Source organism: Calonectris borealis, chromosome 1, assembly GCF_964195595.1.
Source record: "Calonectris borealis chromosome 1, bCalBor7.hap1.2, whole genome shotgun sequence".
Classification (NCBI taxonomy): domain Eukaryota; kingdom Metazoa; phylum Chordata; class Aves; order Procellariiformes; family Procellariidae; genus Calonectris; species Calonectris borealis.
In genome coordinates this window covers 88,633,612-88,657,574 of record NC_134312.1, presented here as the reverse complement: position 1 = coordinate 88,657,574, position 23,963 = coordinate 88,633,612, and the positions used below count along the sequence as shown (strand labels likewise).

General features: G+C 44.0%; 2 protein-coding genes across 7 annotated transcripts in view; one reads left to right on the top strand and one right to left on the bottom strand.

The window, feature by feature from the left end:
- ATP6V1A (ATPase H+ transporting V1 subunit A) overlaps window positions 1-17,982 on the top strand; it is a 31,995-nt gene extending 14,013 nt beyond the window's left edge. For 2 of the 5 annotated variants that reach the window (XM_075166017.1, XM_075166008.1), the window contains 13 exons: window positions 1,457-1,585; window positions 3,136-3,350; window positions 4,080-4,217; window positions 4,726-4,877; window positions 5,705-5,867; window positions 6,874-6,982; window positions 7,794-7,916; window positions 8,005-8,119; window positions 9,178-9,241; window positions 10,028-10,231; window positions 12,245-12,339; window positions 13,535-13,706; window positions 15,647-17,982. In XM_075166017.1, coding sequence (XP_075022118.1) covers window positions 1,457-1,585; window positions 3,136-3,350; window positions 4,080-4,217; window positions 4,726-4,877; window positions 5,705-5,867; window positions 6,874-6,982; window positions 7,794-7,916; window positions 8,005-8,119; window positions 9,178-9,241; window positions 10,028-10,231; window positions 12,245-12,339; window positions 13,535-13,706; window positions 15,647-15,739 — 1,772 coding nt within the window. In that variant the 3' untranslated portion in view covers window positions 15,740-17,982. Of the gene's footprint in view, window positions 1-1,456; window positions 1,759-2,798; window positions 2,891-3,135; window positions 3,351-4,079; window positions 4,218-4,725; window positions 4,878-5,704; window positions 5,868-6,873; window positions 6,983-7,793; window positions 7,917-8,004; window positions 8,120-9,177; window positions 9,242-10,027; window positions 10,232-12,244; window positions 12,340-13,534; window positions 13,707-15,646 lie in introns of those variants that run through there. The other 3 variants (XM_075166025.1, XM_075166035.1, XR_012676210.1) reach the window with 3 other exon arrangements.
- Window positions 16,364-22,346, bottom strand: DUSP12 (dual specificity phosphatase 12). 2 transcript variants are annotated; one of them, XM_075166058.1, is made up of 7 exons: window positions 22,002-22,322; window positions 21,797-21,910; window positions 21,596-21,714; window positions 20,513-20,609; window positions 19,584-19,770; window positions 18,800-18,935; window positions 16,364-16,681 (listed from the first exon to the last, which is right to left on the bottom strand). In XM_075166058.1, exons 1-7 carry the CDS (start codon window positions 22,283-22,285, stop codon window positions 16,677-16,679), a joined length of 942 nt encoding a protein of 313 aa, XP_075022159.1. In that variant the 5' UTR covers window positions 22,286-22,322; the 3' UTR covers window positions 16,364-16,676. The 2 variants fall into 2 exon arrangements, with proteins under 2 accessions (XP_075022159.1, XP_075022151.1); XM_075166050.1 differs by lacking the exon at window positions 16,364-16,681 and having other exon boundaries at window positions 18,642-18,935; window positions 22,002-22,346.
- Between the last annotated feature and the right edge of the window lie 1,617 nt (window positions 22,347-23,963).

The window sequence follows — 23,963 nt, the reverse complement described above, 5'->3', positions numbered from 1 at the left end:
AATAATAAAACCAAAAGGCAGTACACTTTCTGGATGAAATAAAGCCACTTGGTCGGCTTTATATTGGTTGGCTGTGTATTAAGCTTCTCAAAAAGGGTGAGAGATGCATAGACCATTCTCAGTGAAATGCAGTTTGACCCTGTGCTCTCCGGAATGCTTGGTCCCTTGCCAGTGTCAAGCTGTTCAGTGTTACAGCACCGCGGGCTGGAGGAGCTCAGCGAGGAGCTGCAAGGGTCAGAGAAGGTGGCAGAGTATGGTGGTAGTGCCACTGGGAGGAGGAGGACTCTTCCCCCTTTATCAGCTTAAATAGTTTCTTTAGGCTCTGATGGAAACAGCGTTTGAGTAAGTGCAGACTCTACCGGCTTTTCTGCTCCTTCCTGCATTCTCTTCAAAAGATGAAGGAAAGGATGGGAATATGAGAACAGAAGAATAGCATGTGTTTTTGTTAGTGCAGCTTATTCAATGAATGAGAAGCTCCTTTGGCTTGTGTTTACCTAAATAAATGCCTGTTCTTTAACTGCCAATTCCTTGTCTACAGAAGTGATCCTTAAAAACAGTTTTAAACTGATACAGCTTTCTTTCCTGAGAAGTGGAAAATGTATTTTTGTGTAAATACATGAACCTGTGTGCAAGATTGATATTACAATATTAAAGACATGATAAATTTTGTCCTAAAGCAGCTAGGCCTCATGTATGACCTGCTGAAATCTAATGCAAAACAGTAGGTTTCAGGCCCAAAATGTGCTGTAAAAGAGTCTTCATCTGTTGAAAGTTAATTTAAATGGCTCAAGATATACATCACTTTTCTACAAAGTAAAATATCAAAATAGTGCTTCCTTAAAAGCTTTGTAGGCATCTGCCACTCCAGATACAAGGGTATGTATTGCCTTCAGCAGGCGCCTTGGCTTGATCTATGCATGGAAATAGTTTGTTATGTTAGCATCCGGACGCTCCCAAGGTAAACAGAAGTTTAAGTGGCTTGAAAATGCTGGTCCCCAACCACAGGTTTATGTAACTACCAGGTACCAGGTGAGCTTTTGCCATTTTTTTGTATGTTTTTAATTTAGTCAAATGTGAATGTGGCCCAGCTGACTGAAAAGAAGTGCCTATGTAACATGTCTGACAAAGTTCACTGCGTCTCTAAAACCCTAAACATTCGCCCTCTGTCAAGATAGATAAGAATGGCGTTAATTGTCTGTGAACTACTACATTCTGATAGTGTCCTCTAATTGGGCATAAAGGAACAGTGTGAAAAGTGCAAGGAACTTTTTCTTTTGGCTTTTAAACTAGAAATGTCAGGATTTGTGACAGCCAAGTTATGCCTTTTTTGAAATCAAGAATGTGCTTCTGATTTGAGTGAATACCAGGCTTATGCTGTGCAGTCCTTACTAACTTCTGATGAGTAAATTTCCTGAGCTACAGAAAAAATACTCACCTGTGTGTCTGTCTTTTACAGTGGTCACGGCGTGCAACATGGCAGGTGCCGCTATGTATGAGCTGGTACGAGTAGGCCACAGTGAACTGGTGGGGGAGATTATCCGACTGGAAGGTGATTTGGCAACTGTCCAGGTGTATGAAGAAACATGTATCCTTTTCACTGATGCCCCTGGGCCTGCCAGACTGGGCGGTCCAGAACACAGTGGTGATTAGGGTGAAGAAGATGAAAAAAGCTGACTGGGACCAGCGCTTGGTACTTCCGATGCTGGCAGGCAGAAACATCTGTTCTGTACATCTTTTGAAAATTCTGATGGTTTTGAAGTAAATCTTATCTTGCTTGGCTGTGTACCAAGGAGAACTTTTTTGATTTTATGCGGAAGTAAAATAATGAGTATCTTAGAATTTAAGTTCATTTTAATTTAAATATTACAGCTCCTTATTAAGAAAATTGTTTGACAAATGTCAACCATAAATGGCAAAACTGCCATTTCTTATTTGTTGCGCTTTTTATTTGCTTTTGAAAACTATGTTTGTATAACACTTAAATAGGAAATGTAAAGTGGGCAGGATGCTGCCTTCTGGGCAGAGTGTTTTGCCAGATGTAACAGATTACATTTTTGCTTCTGCAATGTGCTTACAGAATCTTGGTCCAGCTAGGACGCAGCATGTATTCTAAAATCTAGTTAACTTAAAATGTATTTTCTATTACGTATATATGAGAGAATGTCAGAAAAGAAGTTATAAAACTTAAAGCCAGACCTTCTTTTTTTCCTCGTATTCTTTTAAACTTAAGAGTTGGCTCTGTATATCTGTAGAGGCTAGGAAAAAGCCTGTGCTGGCTCCCAAAGCTTTGTTCTGAGGAGCTGGATGGTGAACTGGTGACTAGGTCCTGTCTATACCGAATAATTTGTCGTTTTAGATGGCATCGTCATTGTAATATCTAGTAGCCTTCTGTCAGTATATGGAACAGGTTTGAGTATAGTTTACTTTTAGGTTCCTGATGAGAGGGTTCTGTCACAGGGCTCTCTGCAGTCAACTTGCATTTAATCCTTGAGTCTTGCATAGGGTTTTAGGCGTTTCTTTTGTATTCTAGCAGGGCCTTTTGCCAAACTACTGGCCCTTTGCAGAGAAGTCCATTGCGCATCTTTGGAGCTTAGATAGTGCATAGACTGGACAACTTGATATCGGAGAGGAGGGAAATAATGCTGGTCTTGGACAAACTCCCTTTAAAATTAGATTGCTGTCAAAAAGGCTGTGCAAGGCTCAAGGTCAAAACAGTTGTGCTCTCTAACAAATTCTGAAGCGAAAAATTATATATTTCATAACGTTGTCTGACTTTAACAATCAAACCTGTTTTCTAGGTTTGAAGATTTAAGAAATGCCTGACATTTTGTCATCCTGCTGCCTGGCACTCCAGTAAACTCGTCCATATAGTTGACTTGAACTAATGATGGTAAAGCAGAATATTTACCCTTACTTTGCCTCTCTGGAGGATGAGCAACTTCGTTGCTTTAGCAATTTCAGCTTGAGTTTAATATAAAGTCTACATGCTTCTCAAATGGTGATGTGTAATATAGTAATAAAAATATTACCATAAAGTCAGAAAGGTGGTTTTACAGTATGATGTTGTGAACGTGATGCCTTCTGCCCTGTTTCTTTCCCTTTCTCTGGATGAACTTTTCCTCAGCAAATTTTTAGCTGGTGTTTCTGTAGGAGATCCTGTACTCCGTACTGGCAAACCCCTGTCAGTGGAACTAGGACCTGGTATTATGGGAGCTATTTTTGATGGTATCCAGAGGCCTCTCTCGGACATCAGCACTCTGACCAAAAGTATCTATATCCCTAGAGGTGTCAATGTGTCAGCTTTGAGCCGAGATGTTAAATGGGACTTCACACCCTCTAAAAATCTGCGGGTAGGTTGTGACAAGCCCGTCTTCCCCTCTTGCTCCTCTACCCTCAGAGCTTGGAGCCAGAGCAGAGTGCCAAGGCTATGACTGCTGGGAGCTATGGTTAATGCTGTATTAAGATTGTAAAAAGGGGTGCTAGGAGGCGGTAGTGATGAATGAGACTAGATGGGGATCACCGAAACGTCCTTGACGTGACTTACTATGTGTTGCTGCTGCATATGAGAAACTTGCAAAGTTTTAATGTATTTACAGAACTGTAAAGAGCTTAGTGGAATTGCACTAACGTTAGCAGGAGCAAAAAGTTACTTGAGCAAAAAGAGTAACTGCAGCATGCATTTCGTGAATGGTGAAGATAGCCTCAGAACTGGAAAATGTCACTGCTTTAGCCCTTGGCGTCTTCTTTTTTCCAACCCTGCAAGTTAACATATGCTATCCTTTCTCTGCTTAACACATTAAACTGAGAGGTATAAAAGAAACGAAAATTCCTTGCATCAGTCAGTAATTGCTACTGTCTCTGCCTTGAAAGGGCGCGTGAACCCAGATAGTGTTGCTAGCAATGTGCTGTTAGTGTAATGAGTTATGTAAATGGGCTACTGTGCTGTAACAAGGCATTTATAAAGGGAATAATCACAGTGCTAGACTTAAAGCTATAGTTATTTTATACAGTTCTTTGTCAAGGTTCTTTTTTAAAACTGGAGTTCTGATTTATGACTAATAGACCTGTTCTGATTTTAGGTTGGCAGCCACATCACTGGTGGAGATATTTATGGTGTAGTGAATGAAAACTCGCTTATCAAACACAAAATCATGCTGCCCCCACGGAACAGGGGTACAGTTACATACATTGCTCCGCCGGGAAACTATGACACTTCAGTAAGTCTCCCAAACAGCAGTTGCTGTTGTATTCCATGTCTCTTTCATGAGGTTGATGAAATCTTTCTGTTCTGCATGATGCCAACTAAAAAGTGTTTCATGCAACCGTTTGTCTGACTTCATATCACTTCTGCTACCCAGCCTGCAGGGTTTATATGATTATCTTGTGCATTTACTTTCTGCATATGTGGCTTTCCGGTGGCACTTCAGTATGCCATGTTTGCTGACCTCTGTGGTGATCTACAGTTTCTTATGAATATGTAAAATTCAGTTGCTCTTCAAAAGCATGTTTTTAATTGAAGCTTCATCTTGCACTTTTTTCCCCCCAGTAGCATTGTAAATATGGGAAAGAGCCTTCCTTTGGGAGGGGATGGTAGCGTGTTGAGGTTTGGAGAAATCTGTGGTGGTATCAAAGACCTAGCTGTGCAGAGTAGTTGAGATGAGAATTTGTGTGCTGGTCCAGTGTGCAGCTGTTTCCTTACTTCAGATGTCTGGTGATGTGTGTTAGGATGTTGTCTTAGAGCTGGAGTTTGAAGGTGTGAAGGAGAAGTTCACTATGGTCCAGGTCTGGCCTGTACGTCAAGTCCGTCCTGTTACTGAGAAGTTACCAGCCAATCATCCTTTATTAACTGGCCAACGGGTCCTGGATGCCCTCTTCCCGTAAGTACTACCTTTTATTTTCTAGCATGTAAGAAATCTCTCTTTTGGGGGGAAGCAAAGGGAGGAAGCCTTAAATTTTTTTTTTAAGGGCGAACAGACCCCAAGCTTTCACTAAGTATCGCAGCATAATCTCAAAAAATATTTAGCTGAATTCCTCATATTTCTACATTTGGCAGGAGAACCTACTAATGGAAGAAGGAAGATAAGTTTAACAAGATAGTTCTAGTGCATTAATCTAGAAAAGAATGGACAAGCATAAACTTAACATAATCACGCCAAATCTACAGAAAGAATAGAACTTTCACGCTTGATATCTCTATTTGAACACATAAGTAGCATCTCTTTCCATGGTCTTGAGGATGTATAGTTCCCAATGGTTTTGGGGTCACCACTTACGAAAACTGTTGTACGCAAATGCAAAATGCTCTTTTAAGCAGCTAACTTCCAAGGCACTGAATTCAGTAATTTTGGTCCTAAAATATTGTGCTGCTTATTCTTATAATGCACAGCTAAGTACAGTTGTTCTTTTCTTAGCATTTGCATTCCATTGGTGCTTCCAGCTGTGAAAACTGCTATGCTGCAAGCCTGAAGGACTAGCTGTTGTACCAGCATAACTCATGAACTTCAAGGGCAGTAGAAGAAAAGGATAGTTTATTCCCTCAGTCTTTTGGTTTAGTGAAATACCTCTGTGCTTCTCACCCAGAACACTGAATGTGACTCTTGTCACTCTGCTTTTAATTAGGGAGTTTTATTGGAAAACATATTCTAAGATGGGAAAGAGCTGGTTTTGAGTTCCCTGCAAATCAAAGTCCTTTTTCTCTACTCAGGTGTGTACAAGGGGGTACAACAGCGATTCCCGGGGCATTCGGTTGTGGGAAGACTGTGATCTCACAGTCTCTCTCAAAATACTCCAACAGCGATGTCATCATTTATGTAGGCTGTGGAGAACGAGGAAATGAAATGTCTGAAGTACTGAGAGATTTCCCTGAGGTTAGTATGGAGAGTAAACCTTTTTGGGAAGACTTGCTATTGTACTGGTATTGTAACTGAAAAAATCATATTGGTAGAGTGACTTGAAATGATCTTCTTACCTCCCTGGTGTAAGTTCTGGCTGTAGTAGCAGAAATCTCTTTTGGCTCGTTCAAGGATGATTTCAGTGGCCCCTCAATAAACATCTAGATCAGTTTTTGGGTGTAACTTCTAGCTTTTTTAACATAAAGCCAAAATGAATGACAGGGTGTAATTTAGCACAGTCTAAAAAAAAAAAAAGGAGGAAAGAAAAAAAAGCAACAGGTTTACCAATCCTTCTACCTGTTGTTATATGTTAGTGAATTAGGCGGCACAGTCTTCTGTAAAAGCTAGATAGTCTGAACTGTTTCAAACTCCACTGTCAGAAACAAGGGGTAAAAGGCTTGGGCGTGTTGATCGATTACAAGGTAAGAAAGTCAAGCTGAGATGGCCGTGAAAAAGGTAAATCCCAGGATATTCGTAAGTGGAATTCTATACAAATGTCAGGATATGCATTCTGTTGTTCAGGTGCTTGTGAGGCTTGACCGGGGTTATGTATGTGGTTTATGTCCAGTCGTCAAAGACGAGCTTGGATCAGTGTAGATGGGGGAAAAAAGCTTTCTGATTCCTAATGGATTTATGACAGGAGGCTAAGATTTTTGGGTCGTCCAGCTGAGAGAGAATAATGTACTTTCTGATGCAATGGATTTGTCATTACTCGATTGAATGGGATCAATAGGGATTTGCCAGTTGCAGAAGATAAGATGAGGCTGAGGCATGTACGTTAAAGAGTTAAGCTGTGTGCAATCTGGAAGGCAAACCAGCACAGTATCCTGAAATCTTGAATCTAATCTCTCCTCTTGGTAAAGTAGCTGTGAGGAGAGTATCCTGATACAAGGTGAGTAAGGCAGTAAAAAAACCAAACAACAAAAAATAAACGGAAAACTGGCTACTATTATCTTTTTTTTTTTCTTTTCTTGTATTTTAGTTAACAATGGAAGTTGATGGCAAGGTAGAAAGCATCATGAAGAGAACAGCTCTGGTAGCAAATACCTCCAACATGCCTGTGGCTGCCAGAGAAGCCTCTATCTATACTGGTAAGATTTACAGGAGGCTGGAAAAGGCTGTGTGTGTAGAGCAAGCCGTCATGCTGTAGTATTTTCAGTTCCTGAGATGGTCAGTACCAAGAAACCTGCTTAGTTTCAGAAGCTGACCCTTTCAGGCCTTGCCTGCATGAAGTCCTGGTATCTTAATTGAATTTGACTTGCTTGTATATAATTACGATTTCTGAATATTGAGTAAATTTTGCGTATAAGGTGAACTTACTGCACCAGCTCTCATGTAGTTTTTCTCCATGTGTTAATTATGTAAGCTTTTGTTTGTGAATAGCTTTTTCCTGACAAGTACAGCCACTTAATGGGCAGGAATAGTACACTCTGAGTTGGCAGGCTGGTCTTCTTTCCTTTGCAGCCTCTTAGAGGTTTTTTTAAAATTCTTTTGTAAGAAAAGTTGTCAGATAATTAAGATAAAACATGACCTTTTCTCACTGCTGTATTCTGGTAGTTTGAAAGGGAAGGAGACATTTTACGGTAAGAAGAGGCTTTGTTCCTGGTTTCAGTGAGGCGAAGAGTAGCATCAGTGACATTGCCGTGTCTCTTCAAAGAAATACACAGGATTGTAAAATGAGCCAGAGTGGTTCATAAGCAAAAATGGGAAGAGTGAGAGGAAATAAACAAAAAAAAGACAGCAAAGGCACTATCTAGTGGGAAGAAAGAATAACTTTCAGTGTCTATTTCCATCAGAATGTAAACTTAAATAATTTGGCTTATTTGCATCTTAGTGACAACATACAAGCGTAGAATTCCTTTCTGAACCGTATCCTGCAGCACGCTGTTGTCTTTGTTCTAGGAATCACCCTGTCTGAGTATTTCCGGGACATGGGCTACCATGTCAGTATGATGGCAGACTCTACTTCCCGATGGGCTGAGGCCCTCAGAGAAATTTCAGGGCGACTGGCTGAAATGCCAGCTGGTGAGTAGTCTTTTCTCAGTCTAGTCTTGTAAATGCATCCTTTAAACTCTGAGCCTTTGACTCAATTTCTGCGTGTTGGTGTTTGCAGACAGTGGTTATCCAGCCTACCTTGGTGCCCGTCTAGCTTCTTTCTATGAGCGAGCTGGCAGAGTGAAGTGTCTGGGAAATCCTGAAAGGGAAGGCAGCGTCAGCATTGTTGGAGCGTGAGTGTAAAAAGTACCTATTTTTCAGACAAAAAGAAAGTCTTGTTTCTCTGTGCAGCTGCAGAACTAAAGATATGTGTATGAGTAGGTAGATATTTAGTCTGTTCACCCAGAACTACTGCTAAATTGTGCGTGGGGGCAGAAAGAATGAATGTGGATAGGTGGTTCTGTGAGGTGTGGAATCGCAGTCACTTGCAGCAATCGGAGCAAATGGCTCAGGGAAGAGTGTCATTAGAGCTGTCACTGAAAAGTATGTCAAACCATGCTCAGCAGTTAGAGCAGCAGTGGGTGCACTTGGGGGCGTAATGAATCGTGATTCTCTGGCTTAAATAGAGTAGAATTACATGGAGCAGCATATCTCAAGCTGTGATGGGGTGTGATGGGCATGTGGTCCCCAGACATTCTTCTAGGCTATATCGATTTATATGTCATACTGTGGGCAAAGTGAATTTCCCCCCACCATGTTTTCAGGAGAGCCTCTAGCATCTGCAAGAACACCTAGAGTCCATTCTTTGCTCTGCTTAGTTCTACTGTCCACAACATACGTACACAAATGGATTGTGATTTTGAGGTTGGAAGATTATTTTTTTGTCTCTGGGAAGGCATGTATTAGGGTGTCAAGCCCAAATGAAGTTGAAGTGGTTATTGTATAGGTGAATATCTGAAATAATTTCAGATTGGGATATTGTTTTCTGTAAAATAACCATTGCACTGTGTTTCACGGTGTCCTATCAGCACACTTGCTGAATCTGTTCCAATTGAGATAGGTTTGATAATCCAAGCCAGAGTTACTACCTGGAGCTAAAGTGACTGAAATCATACCTTTGATATGATTGATACTGTCAATCAGTGACTGATATAACTATATTTCATGGTATACTTGATATTACACCTGTGTGGGTATGTATCAAACACTTTATGCAGTGGAAGCTTGCAATCTGTTACTTGAAATTGTATTGACTTTTCCGGTTCCTGTCATCACAGAGCTGTGCATTCATATGTTCTTCAGTTTAAACTGTGAAAGCAATTCTGAATACTTCTTATTTCTTCCTGCTTAGTGTCTCTCCCCCAGGTGGTGACTTCTCTGATCCTGTCACATCTGCTACTCTGGGCATTGTTCAGGTACGTCCCATGACGTTGCAGCTCTTCTGTCCACTTTGTTAGACTCGAAATGATTGTGCTTCAGTGCATTTGCGCCAGCGGCTGGGGTGTGAGAGCTTTGATTTGACACAGGCAACTTTGTAGGGTGCTTTGGAAAATGTTCAGGTGGTGTAAAAGGTGACCTTATGAGATGGTCTCTGAACCGACGTGTTTGAGATCCCTTTGGAAGAGGGAGTGAAGGTAGCAATTCCATCCAACGCTCACTGCTTAGGAATATCCTTGTGCTTCCTGATTGCTGCCCTTTGAGCTGCACTTCAAATGTGGCTGCCCTCAGCTGAGATGGAAAGTGAACCACTCTTAATAGGTGCATTGAAACCACGAAAAAATCCTCAGAGCAGCTGACTGGGATAAGAATGTCTTGCAACTGATTGCCCAGCCCTGTTGTGGGAAAAGGAGTTATACCTAATAGGGCTCCACTTTAATTAAACTCCAGTATTGACATTGTCTTTGTTACGGCTGACTTATCCCTCATGAGGAGTCTCAAGCTGAGTAAGTCTGAACTCAGCTTAAAAGATGCATAATTTTTTGAGACGTGTATTTGAAAGTCACTGCTACAGTTAAATTAACATAAGGAAGGCTTTCTTTTTCTCTCTCAGGCTTTCATCGGAAGATCTGTGATAGCCTTTGCCATGTTGCGTTTACTCAAACTTGCTTTCTGTATTGTTTTGTTTTTTTTTTTAATTGCCTTCAATTATTTTGGTTCGCTTTTGATTTGGAACACTGGTTGATCTTTCTGGCTTCTGACAGGTTTTCTGGGGCCTGGATAAGAAACTGGCACAACGCAAGCACTTCCCCTCTGTCAACTGGCTGATCAGTTACAGCAAATACACGCGTGCCCTGGACGAGTACTATGACAAGCATTTTACAGAGTTTGTCCCTCTCAGGACAAAGGCCAAAGAGATCCTACAGGAGGAAGAGGACCTCGCAGAGATTGTGCAGCTTGTAGGGAAGGTGAGTAACCGTCTGTGAGGAAATGTGGTCTCAATGAGCCATCCTCCGTTTCCTTACTGCTAGTGCAGGCTTTTGACCATGTCTTAGACCAGGCTTGATGGATACTGCATTGTGCAAAAAAGGCAGATGGTCACTGGGAGATGTCACTCTCCTGCCTCTAACTGTGCTTTATTCCAGCTTTCTTACATGTTGTTTGACTTCTAATGACAAATACTTCTTTAGATTTGGTAACCCTTGGCTTGACACTACTTTTCTCATGTAAATTAGATTGCAGGGCATCTAATGCTGTTGTTAAGAAACTTCACTTGCTTCAGTGTTCTAGTCCTGTTGAAATGCCCTTTGTTGCAACCTACAATAGCACTCCATTGGAAGTAATCTTTGTTAGAGAAATGATGCAGACTAATCTTTACTGTTGAAGTTATCTGAAGGGTTACAATTTATTAGAAGACGTTGCCAGCAGCAGAACAGAGGTGTTGGCATTTACAAGCTGGCCTGTAGAAACAGAAGTGATGTCTGCTTTTTCTAAAAACTGGTGATTACCTAGTTTCTCTGTGGAAACCTGTGACGTGACATATGGCTCCATTTTACAGGCATTCTTTAATTTCCTTCATTCACTTCACTGTTTCGGAGAGAAAGCTGAACTTGGACAGGAAAATTTCCCTTGAGAGCTCTCAAAAGGGACCCAGTGAAAACCCTGTGTTTCAGCTTAGCGCTGTAAATATGATAATTGACAGGTGCCTAGTACATGCTTGACAGTAACTTAATCCCATGATGCTCAGATGAGCTACGCTGATTTACAAGGTGGTAGTAGTGTGTGGTAACATGTATTAACTACAGTTATTTGGAGGAAGTCTGGTTCTGGTGCTCTCCCTATTCACTGATGTTCTAGCCCAACTAAGATGGGGCCGTTCACCAGATCTTGCCTAGCAGAGCTCTCCTCTCTAGACGTGTCTTCAAAGAAAAGCAAATGTGATCTTGGGGTTTTCTGCAGTTTTCTATTTAAAAAAACATGTTCTGAAAGACTAGTTTATAGAGCAGGGTAGAATCAGTTCCTTGGTGTGAAAGGGATATTGATAAGCCAGTGCTTGTTATTAATTAATAATGTTAATATTTATTAAATATTAATTTATTAAATATTATTATTAATAAGTCAGATGTTATTCCCGTAATAGAAGCACTGGAACTGGTGATCTTGTTCTTAAAGACGTTATCTTTGTTTCTTTCAGTCTGGGCTTGGCTAATAAATGCAACAAACCTTTAGAAAGGGAGAACTGTGGAAAAACAATCCACATATTTTTTCTTTTTAGTTCTGAATTCTGTTAGTCTCCTCATGAAAGAAGGTCCAAACTTCCTGTCTGGAAAGCAAGATAGGGTACTTAAAACTCAATCTGCCCCTTTTTGCAAAAGGGCAATGAAAGCAGAGAAGAGTGACCTGTGGTGCCAAGAGCAGCAGTGTGCAGCAGGCTTGTGGCTGTCCTGCGGAGTATGACAGGCATTGTCATCAACTCCTTTACTTTTCTTGAATGCTAGACAGGGAAAGCCCATTGGTAGCTGTGGAGGCTTAAGTAATCCTTAAAAATTAAGATTACTTATTGATCTAGCATGCTGAGATCTAGTTTTTCTTCCATGGACATAAGAATTGAGGAAGGTAAGAATGAATTTACCTCTTTATGTAGGAAGGTGATGTTTCAACGTACCTCATAGCTGAGCCATGCGTGTTTTCTGCGTCTGGTGGCTTTTCCATTATCTTAAAGGAAACTTCCTTTCCATTGTTTACCATCAGATAGACTTAAAGTAGAGTTATTGACTGTTTGGCCCATCTTAATTTGGCAGTCAATTAAATTGGCTGTTTCTAATAGGGAGTGAGAAATACCCAAAAGATAGAATTCTGCTGGAAGCCATCTTAAGAGGGTGGGAAGAAAACAGGTTCTGAAAGATAACGGTTCTTGGCCAGGACATACCATGAACTCGTGGACTTGAGTACTAAACCAACAGTGTACCTTACTTTTCTAGGCTTCCTTGGCAGAAACAGATAAAATTACCTTGGAGGTTGCCAAGCTGATAAAAGATGACTTCTTGCAACAGAATGGTTATACGCCTTATGACAGGTGAGATCTGACTGGCCACTCTGCCCTCTTGGTCCTGTGTAGTCTGGATTTAGACAGCTACTTTATTTGGAAACAGAACAGTGCAGAAATTAATTTTACTCACCATAAACAAATGGAAGAACTGTGCTTAGGTAGGCCATCGAACAGTGTATTCACATCATCTTACCCAAGGCATGCAGACCTTTTCCGAATGCAGTCACACCCTTTGAGTTTCTCAGGCCCTCATCTATTGTTCAGTTAGCCAGTATTTCTGCAATAGCATGTTCTCCTGTCCTCCTTAGGAGGAGGAGGAGAGGACCACTTTATTTTCACATCAACACCCAAAGTCTTCCTTTTTATTCTAGCAATGCATGGGGGACTGCAAGAATCTGCTTTCAGTTACTGTTGCATAATTCTTGAGTAAGTTTGATCCATCAAAAAAACTTACTGGGTCTTTTCCCTAGTGCAATGCTTATTATCCTTGTCTGCTTTGCTTCTTTCCATGCTATCCTTGTGTTTTAACAGCCTGACAAGAGGCCTTTTTACTTCACCTCACTCCCCAGCCCAGGTAGATCAGGAGGTCTTGAAATACTTCATCACTAAAAATTTAGACATACATCATTCTGCAATGGTATGTGCCCTTGATTAGGTTACTAGGGCAGGTTATGCTTGTATGTGATAGGGAAGCACAGGAAGTAGTACGATGTAGTGTGTAAATAATAATGAGGTACCTCATCTACCCATTAAAAATAGAGCTCTTTGTGTGTGGAGTGCTCTTGTCATAGAAACACTCCCTTTCCTGTGAGCAAAGAAACTTCCAGGCTGCTTGGAGGAAGCCTGTTCCCGTGATGGACAAAACAGGAAGGAGGAATTCCGTTGGCTGCTCTGGTGTTTTCCCTTTCTCGTTAGTATTGGCACAGATTGAGATGCAAGACTTGTACAGCGATGGTTCCTGTTTTGCCCAGTGTTTGGGTGCTGCTTCAGAAACCTCACTTCAGGATGATTGCCTTAGCCTATGATTTGCCCATTTAAAAATGTGGGACCTAGTAGAGGCAGCCTCTCTCCTTTGACAATATGTATCAAAAATACTTGGAGTTAAAGCAGGCTAGCGCTCTTTCTTTCGGGTGAGAATTCAGAGTTCTTGCGAAGGCAGGAGCAAAGGCTTGTCCTGTTAACTGTTCCAAGATGCCTGACAGATCCTCTTCTGTTCCATCAGGTTCTGCCCTTTCTATAAAACAGTGGGAATGCTTTCCAATATGATTGCGTTTTATGACATGGCACGCCGTGCTGTAGAAACCACAGCCCAGAGTGACAATAAGATCACGTGGTCCATCATCCGAGAGAACATGAGCGAAATCCTCTACAGACTTACCTCCATGAAATTCAAGGTATGTTTGTAAGGAACTGGGTTGCACTGCTTTTTGTGAGCTTCCAGTGCCTCTGAAAGGCTGTTACTCAAAGGTGGTCATCAATTGCCTTAGATAAAGGTCTACGAACAGAGACTTTTTGCAATCATTTTGAATACATTTAAGAACTGGTTTTGGTTTGTGAGCACAGGAATGGTCAGTACAGAAATCTAGTTGGGTGATGCTGGCTGCAGGGCCTTGGCAACCCCACCTTCAATAGTCTCTTATGTTACATATACTCATGGTAATAGTACAAGCACCTTTCCTGTTTGTTTTGGGGGTTTTGTGATAAAATTCTGTAAAATATTATAACATGTTCTAAGGAGACTATTAGCAGATAAAAGCAGCCTAAAGTTTAATTCCAGGAATGTGCTAGAAAGTGAGCAATAGAAATGTTGGTCAAGCTATTTTAAATACAAGTTAGGGAAAGACATGCTTGTCTCCTGCAGTAATAGGTGATGTCCCCTGTGTTTGGCTTCAGGGCCTAAGGCAGGTGGCTAGGAGGAGAGGAAGGGAGGAGTAACTTCAACGTGGGCTAAAGAGAAAACAAGTGGCTCGGAGCATCTGCTCTGGGTAACTTCAGTAGCCATCTTTTTAGAGTACAGCTTTCCTAAAACTCATCTGGAGCATGCTGGTGTAGCAGTTACTGCTGTGATGCTGGCTGATGTTGAAGTAGTTAAGGAATATTCTCTTTGAAGTATGATGCTTATTCTGTTATAACTCTTATAAGCCAATATTGCAAATCTCTCAAGAATAAGTACCATAAGATAAAATTGTGTTTAAAATTAAGTGTTCTGGTGTGCCAAGGTATTCTATTCGTGCAGGGTACTGGCTTGTTTCTGCAGTGTGCAGATCCCTGGTATGTATTCTCAAAGCACCAAGAACATTACAAGATACATTTGGGGACATGAGCTTCTTTGAGAGCTGGTTATATAGAGATAAGGGAAGTAGTACAAACCCTGGCCACCAGAAGACATCTGGCATACACCAGAGCGGTGGACAGCATGGCTGAAAAAGGGAATCCAGAGGGTGAATACATCTTAAGTGGGCCGGCCCTCTAACACAGTAATAGTTATGAAAGGAAAATTGTATTTCCTGGGTAACAGTCTAAAAGGTGTGAGAATTTAAGTGTCCTGCACCCTGCGGTCTGTGTACTTTGGAGAGACGATGAAGAAGTAGTGCATCCACATGTGTAAGCCCTCTGTGTTTCCCAAGAGCTGCACTGACCCAGAGGAACGTAGCGCTGAGAGGGGAATGGTGAAGACATTGCACAGAGTTCACAGCCTGGCAGTTAATGCTTCTTGCAGGGAAGGCCTTGCAGCCTCAGAGCAAAGCTTGATTGTTATATTTTTTGCCCTCGGCTTTCATGAAAAGTATTTTGAGAAAATGAAGCTGTACAAAGATGTTTTTGAGCTTGTTATGATTGCACAATAAGATTTTAATTGGAACCGAGCGACCTCCAAGTGATAGCAAAGTAACGCTTGCACTTATAGGGGATGCACGGCAAAAAATACAGCAGAGCATTTCTGAGTCGCAAAGATGCTTACTCTATTTGGTTTGGGGACAGGAGCTGGTATTAATCACTGCAGCTCTCGAATCACACAGCATTAACTAAGACCCTCAGTATTATTGAATCCTCTCCAAATCAGTTGCTTTTCAGTAAAGTAACCACTGCTCACGAAAAAAAATTCCCTGTCCAGTATCCGTTCTGCCTGCTCATAGAACATGGAAAGAGGATGAGATTTAAACCTTGTGGCTGTTGGTGAGACAGACAGGAGGCGGAGATGGAGCTATAATGCCTGCTCTGCAGTTAGCAAGTGTTAATCCTGAGGTCGAGAATTTACAGCACTGGCAAAGCAGGGTTGTCTTAAGTATCCAAGGCTTTTCCTGACAGATCTTTCATTTGCTGTGTTATCTTTCAGGACCCTGTCAAAGATGGTGAAACAAAAATCAAGGCGGACTATGCTCAGCTGTTTGAGGATATGCAGAATGCATTTCGCAGTCTGGAAGACTAGACTCGACGTCTGTGACCACTCCAGTTTGTCCTCTCAATTCCTCATCTCAACTCCTCTGCTTCCCTACCTTACCAGAATGATGCAACAGTACTTGAGTTGATAAATAGCCCTACGTTTTCCCTGTTCATACTTGGAGAGTGTCCTTACAAAACATTCCTTAGTTTGCGTTTGGCATTGCTTTGTGCGTCTGAAATGGTGAATGATGTGTGAATGGGCCTGGCTGAGTGAGGAAATGCTGTTGTACACTTCTAGGGTGGGAAAAATTTCACCTTGCCTCTCCCAGCTCTCTTGGTAACCGGTCTTTCACCTTGGGATGTAACCAGTTGAGCTGTACCGGCAGAGGAGGTGTAGATCTTAATGCAGTCATGCGGTACGTTCTGAGCTGGCAGTGGTAAGGGCATTTACATCTGGCACTTTGCTAAGTGACTATCATGACGTAGAACTCCCTATTCTCAAACAGAATTTTTGACCATATTCTGATGATATGTTGATACAACCAAAAATTCTTCACTGTTCTGTCCCTTCTGCAACCCTCAGCTGAGTCTGTTGGTATTGAAATGTGGTAGTTCTGGACCCCTCCAAGAAGGGACTAACTAGAAGATGAGCACATACAAGCAGCCAGTATACTTTTGTACACTGGAGAAATAGAATTTTATTTTCCTACTTAATACAGATAGGACTGTTGGACTCAGCATCAGCTAAAATCAAAGTCATAGGTGCCAGCTTCCAGCAGAATTTTACCTTCTTGCCTCCTACTCACCCCATAAAATTCCACAACACTCAGTTGCTTTAGTTTGTGAAGCTTGCGACTGCTGCTGTGTACCGCAGGACAGGCATAGCAAGTTACGATGATGCCACATGTGTGGACCAGGAATACAGTCCTTCTTCGGTGGTGCTCTGTCTGCCAGTGCAGTTGCCTCCCAGTGCAACGCCCAGGTCACGCTAAGGAAAGGAAAATGTGTGTTTAACCTTCTTCCTCCACCTGTGCTCACGTGGCCTGTTTGGCGGTGGCACAGAAGGTCCCCAGTTCTCGTGTACGAGACATGTATGAGACTTCGTACTACGGAACATGTGTTACACTTCTGGGGGCGGGGGATGAACGGGGGGGAAGGTTGACGAGTACAAAAGGTATTCACTCCTGCCTGTTGATTATGGTGCAGAGAAACCAGTGACCTGTCTTCTGCTCCATGCTCTGGAAGCACTCTGTCAAGCAGGCGAAACGGCTGTGTCTTGGGCTTGTTTATTGGCAAAACTAGTAGGAGATGAGGAATGAGCATAGAGCAGCCTTTCTGTCAAACTCCAGGAGCCCAGCACTCATATCATTGCTGCAGAGTGAGAAAGACAAAAATGCTGGCACCCTCTCTGGTCTCTGCCTCTCGCTTGTGTCAGGTGGCAGCCAGTGCTGCTTCGTCGTGCAGCGCTCTGTGCCCAGCTGGGTTCCAGCTGACGTCTACTGTTTTGTTATGGCCATGACACAGTAGCTGTTGTAGGTGACACCCTGGTAGTGGCGTGGCTATGTAAGTGTTAATTCTGTGCTGAAGTATTTCCACTGGCTGCCGGCTTTGAACAGTAGTGATGCAAAGAGATCTCGTGCTATGGACCAAATGCTGCCACTTCCATTATGGTATCAACTTGCGGTTTGTCAGGGAGAGACCAGCTGAAAGTTAAAGGGATTAACTATTTTCGGTTCTCCCAAAAGAAACTACTCCTCCAGCTGATATTCTGGTAGTGAATGGTTAAGTTTACAGCTCACGAAACTTTCAGTGTATGCTGCTTATTTTACCAATGAGCATGTGTGAATGAGTAGTCACCATCCAAGCCCTTGCTGGATTCCTCATTGTTCGTACCCTCCACCACTGTACTATGTAGCATTTCATGCTAGAAACCAGATGTTCTGATCTCTTTAAATAGAGGATGTTATAATCTTTACAGAAGATGTTTAAGATAATGCAGTTCTAATATTTATTGTGCTGTACCTGGCCCTGAAGTGTGACCAGTTCAAACAGTTTCATATATATTTTTGTCTTTTTTTGTTTTGTGTCTGTTTTCAGTGTTGAGATTCTGATGTTCACTGTGTCCTGCAAGTCTTCCCTCCACAGCTGTGGGAGGAATGAAAAGATGGGCAGAACCCTACCACCTACTTTATCTTGTATATTTCATAATGTATGTTGCTGGAAATTGTGTAAAAAAAAATATTAAAAAAAAAATGTTGAAGACAATGAGAATAAAATGGATTTAAAGTAGGTCTTTCTGTCCTGTTTTCTTTGTCAAACCAAGTCTGTGCCACAGTGGTGTACATGGCATGCTGTGCTTCCTTAAAACCTTACTTCATTTTAGGGATCTCTTTAAACTTGTAAGCAGCAATGTGGCAGGGACATGTTACCTCAGTTCTCCCATTCCTGTACAGCTTGCATCATCTCCTCAGATACTACATGAAAGGAAGAGTTACAGTGTAGTAAATATTCTCAGGGTAGAGATTTTTAGGACTACTTTACTGTAATACAAGTGTAAGTGTGAATTTGCCTTTCACTGCTAGTAGCTGCCATGCCTGCTAACACAACAATTGCATTTGTACCATTTTATGGCACTTCGCTAAGCCTTGAAGTACTTCCCTGCCGCGTACTTTATGTTGTGGAATACACCTCCTAAAGTCTCAGCTGCGTGTTTCAGACAAACTGCTTTGAACTTCTGGATCGGAAGACAGTCAGCACTGCTGGCCACAGCCTGAAAGCAACATGTTGGCAATTCTTTTAAATAAGGAGTTGAGACCTTCTAGCAACAGATGAAGTGAGAATATACTAAAAACCTCACGATCAGGCATTTTTGTACATATTTGACCGCTGTGGAACACCTCTTTGAAGGAAGTGTTTGCTATTTTATAAATATTAGAGATACAGAAAGCTTGAATAGAGCAGATGTTCAAGTAATTCCACCGCATTACAAAGGGGCAGCAGTGAAGCTTGCTCCTGGCAACCACAGACTAGCCAGCAGCTCTCTGTAGACATCAAGAAATCCATCGAGGGAAGGGATGAATTCAGGTTTTGGCAGCTTGGAAGTTACCAGCTAGCACCGTCCTCACTTCATCCACTCGACTTTTGTGAATCTGGAAGGCCGGCGTCACCCAGCGGCCACAGGAACACTGCTCACCCCGCCAGCTGAAGGAGCCCAGCTTCGACATGCACTTGGGACACAGGAGCTGCAAGAAAAACACATGACCCACTCTAAGACACACGCAAGTGTAGCTCTATTTCAAATGTACTTCTGTGGCACATTAAATTGTGGCAACCTGTGCTGAGCCAGCTCCTTCCCTGGTAACACTTCACAGAAGGTAAATGGGCTGAAAAAGAGGCAAAAAAGCTAAAGCGGCAGGGCCGGTGTTTGCCCTGGACTGCAGCAGGCAGCTGTGCTGGCAGAAGGGAGGGGGTGGAAATGCAGCTGCTTGGAGCTGGTGTGGTTCCGGGACTGTTCTGCCAGTCTCTTAGACTCCTGAAAGCTTCAGTCAGCCTGAGACCACAACAGGTTTTGTAAGTCACACACACCCTTTCTCATACTAAAAATGAACAGCAGATAAACCCTGTCCAACACTGGCTAGTGCTCTCAGTCCAACAAGATCACCAGCTCGTTTCCTTATAACGGGATATTTAACATCTAAGAATCTGTTCATAAGCTGCAAAATTCACGCAAGAAAGGCTGGGAGACCTAGGTCCTTGTGCCGGGGTGCCACGGGCTTTCACATCAGGGAACAGAAACAGTTTGTTCTGCCTTTGCCAAAAAAAAAAAAACCAACAAAACACCCAAACAAAAAACAAAACATCCAGAAAACAAAGCGCACGCTCCCCTTCACCTGTCCTTCCATTACTCCGAGCAACGCTGGCTCCATCCACTGCACGGGCTCGGTGAAGTACGAGGTACACTTTTCACGGCCATCGCCACAAAGCTGAGCAGAGTCCGTTACCCTCTTGTGGGCAAAGGCTGTCGGTCCACTTCCTTCCGTGTGGGACAAAATGCTGGAACTACGGAACAGAGCGCGCCTGCCCTCCACGATAGAGGGGGGAAAAAAGTAAAATAGTTGGTTTTTTTACTGGGGAAACCTACAGATGATAGAAAAAAGGGACATGGACCTCTTGACAGTAAGTAATTAAGCAGAATTACGAATCCTACATTTTTTTAATTTAGTCTAGGAGGTCAGCAGGCATTGACTCCATTCAGGATTGCTTCTTAACAAATCTAGTGATTTGTGTAGTTTTGGGCTCTGCCCCACAGCTGTATGCTGTCTTTTATATAGATCCATTTTTAAACAATTCCTGCCTACTAAAACTTTAAATCTATGCTCATATTCTTGAAGAAACCTACACCTAAGAAATAGCAGAATTATTCAATTTCACTTTAAGCAATCCATAAAAGGTAGTTAAAATGCAGTAAACCCAAAATCTACAAGTAATTTATTCTGGAGAAACTGATTGTCAAAGACAAACTAGGAGTTATGGATTCAGAGCAAGCAACTTCACAGAGCCAAGCAGAATTATGCCTGCCTACAAAACGCGGCAGGTTAGGCTGCACAAGTGCTGCACAACTTCAAGGAACAGAAGTTTTGTATTTCACAAGACACTTTTTATTTGTCTAATTTTTTGTGGTGTACACTGTATGGAAACTTAGGGAAGAGCTCCTCCCTGTCCTGACAATAACGACATGCCCATTGATTTACACAGGCTATTTTTCTCTTGAGTCAATTTCAAAATGACATTTAATGGAGAAATATAAAAGGTTCGGTACCTGCATTTCCTGCACCTGTAGAGAACCTCCGTGTTTGAAGTTTGACATATACTGGTTGGATCAACAGCAAAGACTTCTCGGGGCAAGTCTTGAAGTTCTGCAGAGAGGTCAGCGCGAAATTGTGAATCAGATCAATGCATTTCTGTGGGTCAAGACAGCACTGCGCCCCTGCCCCCGTCACGGCATGCAGAAGCCACGTTCTTCGCATTCGTTTGTCCACTCACCAATTCCATTAGATAAGCTGAAAATGAAAGAGCCTCATCCCACCACACCTACGATTGGGAGTCACATAATGCAAGGAACTGGGATCTAGACTTTGGCCTTAGCAATGGTAACATAGTTGCATTTTGCTTTATGTTCTCACTTAAACAGAAAGTAAAGGCAGAGGAGGAGTTAGAACAATTCTGCCAATCTTGGAGTGCACATACAGAAAGTCAGCTTACAAATGGGAACTGCTAAGGAGAATAACACATAAATGGAGAAAGCACTGTCATGCTGAACATGCAACACAGATCTTGCAGAACAGCTACGGATTATTATTTTATTATAAAATTTCACATATGCACACATATCTACTACACTCAACCTTTTGCAAATTAAAGTATGAAAGTTTACTTCTCACCTTGATTTCAACTTTATCTCGGTTTTGCATGTTATTTTTATTTTTTTAATTCCATTGACTTCTTTTTAGAGGATGTTAAGTTTGCCTAGCCAGGTACATAGAAAACGTATCAAATCGACCTTTACCATTTCGGAATTTTGCTAAAGAGAACAGTTCCTTATGGAACTTATTTCTCAGGCATGTCTCAAAGACACTTTTTTTCCCCACTGATGAGCTACAATTCTCTAGAACCAGTACGATGTAAGTGTTTGCCTAGCCACCTCAAGGCTCAGCTGCTTTGAGGGCAATACTCAAAGTCAACCACCTCTGACGTGGCCTTCTGTGTTCACTTCAGGATAGACTGCTCCCACCCGGGACCACCCTCCTTGGGAGACCGCCTCAAGCTTCGCTCCAAGCCCCCGCCCCAGCTCAAGGCCGATGCTCGGGGGCGAGGCCGGCCCCGCCACCCTCCCGCCACTCACCCGGGTACCTCTCCGTGAGCATCGCCAGCCGGTACCGCTTGTAGAGGGCGCTGCTGCTGTCCACGGCGCAGCCCATGGCCTCGTAGAGCTTCAGCTGCCCCTGGAAACCCGGGTTCACCCTGCGGCGGGGGCGAGAGGAGAGCGGGGTGAGGGCGGCGGGCGGAGAGCGGGGAACGGCGAGGGGAGGGGATAGGGACCCACTCAGCGTCGGGTTTGGCGGCCCTGACGGCGGCGTAGGCCTCCTCCCAGCCGAGTCCCTCCGTCTTCATGAGGTAGGCGGTCACCACGGCCACGCTGCGGCTCACTCCGGCCTGGCTGCAAGGCAAGGACGGGACAGCCCGGCCGTGAGGAGCGCCGCCCGGTGGGGGGGCGACCGGCCCCCCGCCCCCGCCGCCCCGGCCCTCACCAGCGGACGAGGGCGGCGCCGCCGCCCGCCCGCGCCGCACCGATGAAGGCGGCGCAGTCGTCCAGGCGGCTCAGCAGGTCGGCGCCGGGCTCGTCCCGCGCCCGGACGTGCATGGCCCGCACCCCCGGCACCGCTGGCGGCTCCTCCGCGTCCACCGTCAGCACCGCCACCACCCCCGCCGCCGCCAGAGACTCCGGGGACGAGCACGACTCCGCGCCGCCCACGTAGAGCCCCGGCAGCACCGGCACCATTCCGCCGCCCCTGCAACCCGCAGCCACCGACATGGCGGCAGACTCGCCGCCGCTGGGCAGGGTGCCGCCCACAACATGGCGGGGCCGCGGCCGCCACTCCCAACATGGCGCCTGGCCTCCCTCTCGCGCGGCCGCCGAGAGCCCGACGGGAAGGGTGTTGCCATGGAGACGGAGGGGGCCGCGTTGTCGGCGGGCGGAGGCATGCTGGGCGCCGCCGCCGGCCCGGCCTCCCCGGCCCGCCGCGGGCTCGGCCCCGCCGGCAGGGGCCAGCCGGGAGCCACCTGGGGAGGGCGGCAGGGCCGGTGCCGCTCGTGGCGAGGGGGATGTCACCCGTGGGCCGCCCCTCCGGGTATGCAGCGATGGCAGCTGTGGAAGTCCCTGCTGGGAACCATGGCAGGCCGGCAGCCTTGACAGGCGTGAGGCACCTGGGAACTGGTGTCAGGGCGCTACTTTCTTTTTCCCTTACCAGTATTTAAGTAATGATTTCCATAATAATCCTCACACATCTCTGAGTACCGGCGCAATTCTCTCCTCCCTACATCCACGAGGGTCTGCTCACCTCGTCCTTTTTAAAATCGAGGGGTCTCCCACCTCCCTGTCATGTCTCCTTGCAAATGCTCAGAAAACAAATACATATAATTAAAGAATCTCCCAATATGTCGTTATTAAAATCCCTTTTTTTTTTAATTAATCTTGTGGTTTTGAGGCCGCCATTTGCTACTGTTTGTGTGTTTTGCATTGCCAATTTTTTTTTTACTTTGGAGATGAGGTAGAAACGACTCTCCCAACACTCTCAGAGTGGTTTTCTAGTAACAGGTTTCTTCTGTGTGGAGTGGGCGGGCTGCCCTTTCGAGATGGTTGTCTGGAGTTTGCTTCAGTGCAACCTCCAGCGGGGGTTAGAATAGATACAGATAGATCAGAGGTGAGAACCACAGGAAAACCTGATGCCTGAATCCCGATTTCCATTTCTGCTATCCTTACTCCTCAGAGTAGTCCTGTGATGCCAATGGCAAGCACAGTGTGGAAAGGAGGCCTAGAGGAGCAGTTATCTGGGAAGCCTGGAAAAGCTACACCGGGATCCAGATGCGTGGTTGTAAATCACTGGCTTGGAGATTAAAACCAAACTGTGAGGAGCCTTCACTGACTGCACGATCCCTGGCTGCTTTGTAGGACGGTCACCGTGAGCAGGATTCTCCATCTAAGCTGAGTTTGCCTACAGGAAATCAAGCACACGGAAAGTCTGCTGGGAAATGCATCAGCTCGCTGCCAAGGTCTGTTACACGGCCACATCCACCCAAGTGGGAGCGCAGCCAGCACGCAGAGGAAAGCTGACAGCAGTTAGCCTTAGCTCTAGACTGAGGCTTCTCATTCAGGACTCAAATTGCAAGCACCTTTTTAATGTCACAGGTTTTGCATCCCTGCGAACCTTTTTTGTTAATGCATGTTAGGAACCGGTGACAGTTCCCATTGCAACCTAAACTAGAAGCCAGACCAAATAACTCCTTACTGGCTTTGTTTGAAACATCTGAATAGGCTCTTGCTGCTGAAAATCAAATGTCTGGCCCAGTTTGAAAACTGTTTTATAGTAGCTGTCATGCAACAAGTAGATTTTGAACTGCAAAACAGGAATTGTAACTAAATCCAGATTTTTATTCTGATCTCTTACCGTTAACTGAGCTATGACTTGCATTCCGCACTGAAATCCAATGCA